This window comes from Mirounga leonina, unplaced genomic scaffold, assembly GCF_011800145.1.
Source record: "Mirounga leonina isolate KUSES-001 unplaced genomic scaffold, KU_Mleo_1.0 Mir_180, whole genome shotgun sequence".
Taxonomy (NCBI): Eukaryota; Metazoa; Chordata; class Mammalia; order Carnivora; family Phocidae; genus Mirounga; species Mirounga leonina.
In genome coordinates this window covers 47924-56830 of record NW_023270469.1, presented here as the reverse complement: position 1 = coordinate 56830, position 8907 = coordinate 47924, and the positions used below count along the sequence as shown (strand labels likewise).

Here is an 8907-nt window from a genome sequence, read left to right as displayed (position 1 = left end):
GATGTCAGTGGTATTAGCCCCATTTTACAGAGGAGGCACAGAGAGGCTCTGTATTAGGATATTTTCTAGTATGAGACACAGAAAACTTACACCAGTGACCATCTCTGGGATGAGCACTTGTGGATGGGGTTAGCTCTTGCCCTGTAAGTCCTTTTCTAGAGACCGGACACTCTTCAGCCCAGGACAGAACTTAGTGGCCGGGAGAGAGGGTGGGAGAACAGGGAGTTGTCACAGTTCCTTCCAGGGCCTCTCTGGGGCCTACTTCCCCATCCTGCATCCACCCAGACAGAACTGCTGTGCTTAGGGTCCCTGCCCCTTTCCCAGGAGGCTTGAGACCCTCAGCCCATGCCTGGTCTCCGGGCACTCAGCCCACTCTGGAAGCCAGGATTATCACTGGGACATTGCATACTCTGGAAACTTCTCTAATGCGAAGGTTTCTTTTGGCACCTATAGGCAAATTAGAATAAGGTGCTTCTTCTTCAAGACCCTTATATCTACCAGAATGCTATCACAATAAATATTTAAATGGCCCATCTTTGGAGTCAAAGTTATAATAAAATACGAAAACACTTAAAAATGATAAAAACATTAACAGTGTGAGCTGTAACATATCCAGTCCGTGCACAATCTTTTGGTGAAAGATCCCGGTGACCCATACTTACAGCTGGGGGCTCTGGTCCCCTCTGGCAGGTGGAAAGGCACTGTGAGCCTACTGCTGGGCAGTCTGGTTCAGAGAAAGTGAGGAGAAGGGTCCCGTTGCCCGTGGCAGGAGGTTGCCCTAAGGACAGAATGAGACGGAAGAGCTAAGACCCTACAAGCTGGTGAGCTGCCACATTTCCTCCAACTTGAATGCCGTCTCCTGTGGTCGGCTGTCCCTCCGGCACCCCTCCCCACGGTCCTATCTCTCACTGGCTCACTGAGCCAGCCTGAAAAGAGTCTGCTTCATCTTACCGTTTATCTCCAATCTAACTCCAAACACATCTTCTCCACAGAGCCCTGAGTACTCACTGGGTCCTCAGGCCTGGGTCCAGCATCATGATTTATGGGTACGGTCTGCCAGGTGCTGGTGGTCCCGGGTAAAGTCACCTGAGCAGGGTGTTCTGAGAGTATATGTGTGAGTGTGACAGTGCACGTGAATGTGTATGACCGAGTGTGTGTGCATATGTCAGCTTGTGTGCTCTGTGTGAATGTGAGCATCACCTGCAGGGCATGCACGTGGGTATTTGTACAAGGTGTGGGCATGTGGCATGGCACTGTATGTGTGTACTTTGTCCCTTAGGGTGTCTGGGGGCAGTCCCGCTACTCTCCTCCCAGTGCTGATGGTGTGTGGCCCCGGTCGCCTTGCTGGACTCCCTGAGAGGTTCTGCTTGGAAGCCTGGACAGCCTCACTCAAGCCTTTACTCGCCCCCAGGATGCAGCTTAGATCGTCTCGTCTCTGCAAGCCTGCGTTTTCATGGATAAAATGGGTAAGATAATACAGTTCCTCCTCATCAGTTTCTGGTGAAGATACATTGAGATCACGTACACGCAGCTTAGCCACAACATGGAGCATAACATGTTTCAGAGCTTTGCATCAGTGGAGGGACGTGGCCCAGTGATGAAACTTTCAAACCCTTACCATCGTCCGTAGCTATGACAACAGCTGAAAATGTGTGGTCCTTCATGTCGTCCCCGTGCAGACTGGCTCGAGTGGAAATGACTCCTGTTTCTGAGTTGATGTCCAGCTGATGGCTTGGATCATGCCATATCTGGTACCTGAAAGGGATAAACCCTCATTCTTAGACAGCTGGGACTATGTGTCCCCCAACCGCCCTCCTAGGGCGTAGTGAGCAACCAGGTGCTGACAAATTTAAGTCTCTCCTCCGGCTTGTTCTCCAGATATGTGGCTGAATTTCAGCCCTGGGTGCCTTGAGACCAAGGCACGCCTCCAGTCCCACCTGATTTTCTGACACTGGAGGCTGTCTGGGTCCTGGGCCCTGTATGATGTGATTTCCTGGCCCACACCAACATCCTTGGGCACTTCCACCATCTTCATCGGGGGTACAAAGACAGGGGCCTCATTCACGTCCAGCACATCCACGGTGATGGTGGCCGTGGATGTGGGGAGAGACGCCAAGGGCACCGCGTTCACCACTGTCATGTAGAGGGTGTATCGCTGCGTGGTCTCAAAATCCAAACCCTGAGGAACACAGGAGAAGGTGGTCAGGAGACTTGGCGCAGTAGGCCCCGTTTTGGCTGGCCTGCAAGAGGGTGCAGGCCCTCGCCTGTGGCCGTCTGCCTGTCCCAAGGGAAGGTCACGGCTTGAACGGCAGGGCAGGAGTGGCTGTGATTGAGAGTGCTCCACGCTGCGCTAGCTCTCAGATACCTCACACTGAGCCTAGCAGTGAGGAGGTGGACTCTGGTTAAGATCCTGGCTCTGCCATTTGCAGTGCAGCCCAAGCAGGTGACCTCGCCTCTCTGTGCCTCAGTTTACCCACCATCGAATGTCCATAATTGCAGCACTTCCCTGCTGGAGTTGGTGTGAAAACTGAGTGTTGGGACATAAACCGCCTGTGGCATTTACTGAGATGGTGTGTTCGCTGTTTTATTATCCTCAGGCTTGTGAGGCAGTGGTGGGCCCTGAGCAGAATTATCTGAAAGTGTCCCCAGATGGCTGGGCCAGGGGTCAGCTGGAACTGGACCCCTCTGATGTAGGCCTCGGCCCCAGCAAGGCATGTGGTTACTCGCAGGGGTCAACTCGCTCCCTGGCACCTTCCAGGTTAGATGCAGGTTGGCAGGTAAACGTCCTGGGACATGCCCTTGGCGGAATTCTTGAATTTTAGCCCTTCTGTCCCCCAGGCTTGTCTAGATGCTGCCTTTGGCCTTCTCCATGTTTATTCTAAGTGTCCCAGTATTCTGGGGCCAAAAGACCACTTTCGGAACAAACAGCAGGAAGTGCCTACGCCCTCCCCAGCCTCCTGAGAAAAAATCCTCAGCCCAGCAGAGGTCCCTAAGGTCCCTAGGGTTCCTCTTCCCCCACGGCTCCTTTCCTCCCTGTGTTCTCGTTCCTCTCTCTCTGATAGTTCATCTTCGGTTTGTCCGGGGAAAGGGGGAGCAGATGTCTCCAGGCCCCTCGGCCCACCCTGAGACCGCTGTGGCTCTGGGGACCGGGCTTCCTGCCTCCAGGGTTGTAAAGCGGCAGCTTCAGGCACAAGTGAAGGCAGACGCGTGGCTCAGACAAGACGATGCCAAGGCATTGCTCTGATGGACCCGGGGGCCCGAGCCCCTCTCTTCTTGGGACCCCTTTTCTCTCCCCGCTTCCTGTCCCACCCATCCCTCCTCAGCACCCCCAGCGTCCCTCCCACTTTGGGGGGAACCCAAATGAAGACACAGGTCCCAGTTTAGCTCTATGGAAACCTCCCAGGTTCGTCTTTTTCTGGGAGAAAACAGCTAATGAGGCAGCACTTCTGAGATCCAGGGTGATGATGTGGCCATTGTGACACGAGCACCAGAGAGGACCACCATCCAGCCGGCAGCCATCACTGGGCAGCTGTGCTCCTGGTGAAGAGTGTGGTGTCTGCTCCCGCCCGGCCCCAGAACCAGCGGGTCACGGCTGCCGTCTCCTCAGAGCTCACACCCACCTTGGCTGTTTTCAAAAGGCCGTCATTGGTCTCAGGGTCTGTGGTGACAGTAAAGAGGCCTGCTCTGTCATTTAGGATGGAGAACACTGCCTTCCATGCGGGGGAGCCGGGGGGGCGGGTTCTGCATCCTGCACCTTCAGCCTCACTATCCCGGCATTCACCTTGTTCTCAAACGCCTGGCCCACATACTGCAAGAGAAAGACAGAGGCCCTCGTTCCTGGTATCCTCTGTGGGGACTCAGGAAACACACAGTCTGGGCCAGCCTCAAAACCCACTGTTCTTAAGCAAGAGGGGCCACAGTGGAGGGTCTCCTCTTAAGGCAGTGTCTGTTGGCCGAGCCGGGCACCTGCAAAGGCCCTGCTCAGTGCTCTGGACGTGCGTGTAGGCGATGTAGACTCCAACAGCTCGGTGTCTGTTTTCACCCTGTAGCAAAGGGGCTGGAAAGTTGACACCACGTCGCCCAGGTCCAGCAGCTCGGGTCCCAGGTGGGTACCAGCTGGGGAGGGTGTGTCCCTGGGGCCCAGTGTAGCCGCCCCGGGGCTCTGTTCCTGGGTTGCAGCCAGGGTCTGTGGCCGTCAGCCCTGCAGGCCCAGGAGCCGAGCAAGAAGTCGGGCCTGGAGTGGCTTCTCCAGCCTGTCCCCTGCCCCTCCCTGTCAGGTCCCTTCCCACTCAGTCTCCACAGGGAGCAAGTGTCTCTGTCGAAAGCCTGGCCTGTGTGACTGTTAGGGGAGCTCCTGCTGAAGCACCTGCTGGGCTCAGGGGACACCCTGACTCCAGCCCCTGTGGCCACAGGAACGATGCTGGCTTTACTGCTCAGAACTGTTTGGATGGTGGGGGAATGTCCATAACCGCCTCTCCGTTTCAGTCGTAGGGGATACGGCCTTGTGACCCTCTGCAGTTCCCTGCCTGGAACAGGGCTTGGCCACAAGGTGGTGCTAAGTAAATGTCCCGTGGAGGAAGGGATGTACGGAGTATGCAAATATGCAGGGGGAGACGGAGTCCGGCTGCAGAGGGAGAACTGAGCAGAGGCAGAAAGGTGGGGCAGAGAGAGTGAGGGAGAGGGACAGACAGACAAGGTGGCCTCGGTTCCTAGGGGTTTCCAGATCCTGCTTCCTAGCCCTCGTAAGGCTCAGCTGCACCCCAAACCCCTACTCTGTTTCTTTACGATAAATTCCCTCTATCCTTTACTCATCCAAGTGTGCTGTACCCCATGTTCCTGAAGAATCCTTGAGTTGGTTTCTGCCATCTGGGCCCAGGGGCTCTTCATTCCCACCCAGTGGGATCCAGAGGGCTCCCGGCCAGAGAGGGAGCCCTTTTCCTGGCCTCAGGACAACCACATCTTGCCCGTATCATGGGCTCTGCTTTCCACGCTCATCTGCCCATCCAAGTCACCGCCGGCCGAGAGGGCTGCCCCTGCCCTGGGGACGGTGTGACCCAAAGATGTCCAGAGGGTTCTAAATCGCCACCAGGCTGCGGTCTGAATCATGACACTGCTGCTCACATGGGTCACGAGACATCCGCTGGCTTTGCCAGGACTCACCCCAGCGGGGCTGAAGACGGGAGGGTTGGGGTTGCTCTGGGCGACTGTGATCACGGCTGTTGCTGTGGACCATAAGCCTTCACCTTGGAGGTCGGCGGCCTGGACTGTCAGGGTGTAGGCAGGAGCGCTCTGCAGACAGGCATGTGGCAGTCAGCCCTGGGGATGTGAGACGCAGGGTTGGGTCCACCCAATGGCACCCAGAGAGTAAATATGGGATGCCAGGGGCAGCAGACCCGGAGGGCCCTCCCCTCCAGGAAAGGACCAGCTTCCAGGAGCACTCAAGGAGAGACTGATACCTCCGCTTTCACCTTGGCTCACCACTCAAAGAGGCAAACTATGCATAAATTAGACCATCCCCTCCCAAAGCTGACTGAGGGGGAAAGTTTCCTGGACTGGGGGGACCCCTTCATTTATGGGTACAATGCTTATGGGGGGTGTGAAGCTAGTATTTTCTATTTTCACCAGAGAATGTGGTCTAATTTGTGGGAAACAGAGTCATTTCATTTTGCTAGTTATGGGAGGAGTCTTGCGGGCCACATTTGTAATTTACCCCAGTGATACCTTAGGGCTTACTATGCCCAGGGCTCAAAGTCAGCCAGCCTGCACCAGCGGGTAAATGCCTTTTCTTTTCCTTTTTCCCCCCAAAGATTTTATTTATTCATTTAAGACAGAGAGATACAGAGAGAGGGAGAGCATGAGCAGGGGGAGAGGGAGAAGCAGGCTCCCCGCTGAGCAAGGAGTCCGATGTGGGACTCCATCCCAGGACCCTGAGATCACGATCTGAGCTGAAGGCAGACGCTCAACTGACTCAGCCACCCAGGTGTCCCTGATAAATGCCTCTTCTGATTGCTTGGTTCATGTTCTAATTGGTCAGGACTCGGTTCTGACTGGTTGGGAACCTGTTCTGATTGATGGGCTGGTGTTTGTTCCGACTACCTGCTGCCCATGCCCTACCAGCTGGGACGAATGTCCATTTAACTGCACCACCGGGAGGCCCCTGCTGCTCCCTGACCTGTGGGTCCAGCCCAGAAGCGAGCGCAGAGATGACTCCCGTGTTCCAGTTGATGGTGAACATGTTGGAGTGAGGTACTGAGGGGTCCTGGCTGAGGATGGTGTAAGCAATGTCTGCATTGTAGGTGTTCTCATGGTCATCCGTGTCCGTTGCTGTGATTTGCATCACGGATGTTCCTGCAAGGATACAGGGGAGAAGAGTTGATAATCTCAGCAGCCAACAACCGGCAGGGCAATACAAATTAAGATAGAAATCCAAAACTAAATGTGGTCCTTTTTGAGTTTCTTCACTATACAGGTAATAAAACTTCTTATCAAGGGATATAAGTTCTAGTTCAAATAATTCACCAAATTATTATAATAAATTCCAGGTGATTTGTTTACTTTTTCTTTAACTCTTTAATCATCAAAATTTTTTGCATTTATTTTTGTTTTTAATGATTTATTTATTTAAGTAATCTCTACACCCAATGTGGGGCTCAGCCTCACGACCCCGAGGTTGAGAGTCGCTTTTCTCCACCAACTGAGCCAGCCAGGTACCCCAGGGCATCTTTTGAACATTTTTTATTTCATTTTTTAAGTCTTTATTTAAATTTCAGTTGGTTAACATACAGTGTAGTACTAATTTCAGGTGTACAGTATAGTGATTCGTCACTTCCATACCTCAGCTGGTGCTCATCAGGACAGGTGCTCTGCTTCATCCCGCTCACCTGTTTCCCCCCCTCCCCTCTGGTGACCATCAGGGTGTTCTCTAGAGTGAAGAATCTGTTTCTTGGTTTGCCTCTCTCTCTCCCTTTCTTTCTCTTTCGGGCATCTTCTGACATGACTGTCACTGTGGGATCCTTGTCCCTCATTAACATGGGGCTTCAGGGTGCTGAGATTCTATCAGGTGCTCAAGGGGAGGGTGAGGTGCCTGTTTCATATCTCATCTTTCCAGGTGTTCTCCTGTTCTCAGGCCTCTTTGTCCTTCTTCCTCCCCTGCCTTTGTCAGGGGAGTACTTCCTGTCTGGACACTGGCCTCACATCCGGAGCTGGAGCCAAGCCCACAAGCCAGATGGAGAGACGTGTGAGGTGGTGGGCAGAGGTGGGTGGGGGCCGTGCTCCCTGGTTGCTTGAACCAAGCTTCTGGAATTTGGTCTACTGAGATAACCTGAAACACATGTGTAGCTCACGTGGGTGATCAGGGGACAGCTGGTGCTGGTTGGTGAGCGTGGTTTGTCGTAGGGCCAAAGGCAGCACGAAGATAGAAAAGAAAGAGAAAAAGAGGAAGAAAGCATTAGTGGCTGCTAGTGGTGGGCCAGGAGGGAGAAGAAAGCATCCATCACAAGGTCCTTTCACATGAAATACTCTGTGACTTTTGGTTTCATTTATCTTCAGTCCCAGAGAATGAGGACCTCAACATCCATTCCCAAAATGTCGGGTTGGAAGCCGTGGGCACCTGGGCCTGTTGGTGCTGCCTACGATCATTGTACAGTCATGTCCGGAGGTCTGATAACTCCTCAATCAGTAAGTAAGAGCCAGTTGAAACCAGAGTGTCCCTTGGATCAAGAATAATCAGTCTGGTTCTCGTTTGCCGGACCACGAATTGGGAAATATGTAGGGCATTCATCGGGGAGAAACGCAAGCTGACACAGAAAAGGGGTGTAGAGGAAGCTATGAAATGAGAATGGCCACATGGTGGAGAAGGATCTGTCCAGGCATCAGTTAGAGGGAAGCAGACACCAGCAAATGCAGACAGGACCTAGAGACAGAAGTGAGGCAGCCAGCGGGCGTCACCTGGACAGTGGAGACCCGGTGACCCCTGCACTTGCTTGGGCCCAAAGGACCTCCTTGCTTTATGGCCCTTCTTGGCCCCTCTTTGTAGGATCCTCTCCATGTGTAGCCCTCCCCAGTCCCAACTCTCTTGAGCAAGCCTGAGAGAGTCTCTGTTGCTTGAACCCCCCCCCCCAAAATCTTTGCAGTCCTTGATCTGTCCCTTCTAATCTCGAAGTGGAAGGCTTCTGTGCACTGGAACCCAGGGTGTGGATTCATAATAAGATCTCTGCTGTTTATACTTCAGTTTCCCAGAGTCTTTATATTTTCCCTGATGTTACTGTCATGTGTCACTAAAATCCTCCATTGTTCTAATTAACCTGGCTGGGCTCTTTCCATCACAGACCCCTCAAAGACCGCCTGGGTGAATTCGGGCCTGTTGTCATTCTTGTCTGTCACTGTGATCACTGTCTCCATCGGGTCCTCCACAGCGTTCCCATTTGAAGACACAGCATGAAGGAGAAGCTGAAAAGCAATGCAGGTGCAGCAGAGGCATGTGGGGCCACCGAGCCTGTGGGCACCTGTCCAACAAAAGGCCCGTTGCAGTGAGAGCCCTCCCGCACCTTCATCTTAGCATTTCAATGCCTGGGAGTCGGAGAAAGCAGCACTCACTCCAACCTTGGGGATGTCACTAAGGGTTGCATCTGTGTCTGCTCAGGTTTTCCTCATGTGATGCTCAGGGCAGAGTGCTAGCCGTCATCCGACCCATCCTCTCCCTTTTCCAAGGGAAGTGCCTCAGCTGGGCTTCCCGTGCAGCCGGGTGGAACCACGGGGACTCAGGGTTTGATTTGTGCAGCTTGAGAGGGGTATCGGCACCTAGCTCCCTTGCACGCAGTGACCTGAGACCATGCGAGAGAGTGAGGGCAAGGCTGAAGTCACGGTGGGCACCCTACACTGCCATTTTCACAGCACAGGTCAGCCCTG

The 8907-nt window shown here is 53.7% G+C and overlaps 1 protein-coding gene across 1 annotated transcript; it reads right to left on the bottom strand.

Moving 5' to 3' along the window:
• Positions 1-390: 390 nt before the first annotated feature.
• LOC118023395 (cadherin-1-like) lies at positions 391-8400 on the bottom strand. The gene is given in 9 exon segments (XM_035024497.1): positions 391-447; positions 714-778; positions 1619-1755; positions 1938-2179; positions 3621-3737; positions 3740-3808; positions 5161-5289; positions 6173-6348; positions 8304-8400. Coding segments are annotated over 9 exon segments (1089 nt in total).
• Positions 8401-8907: the final 507 nt, after the last annotated feature.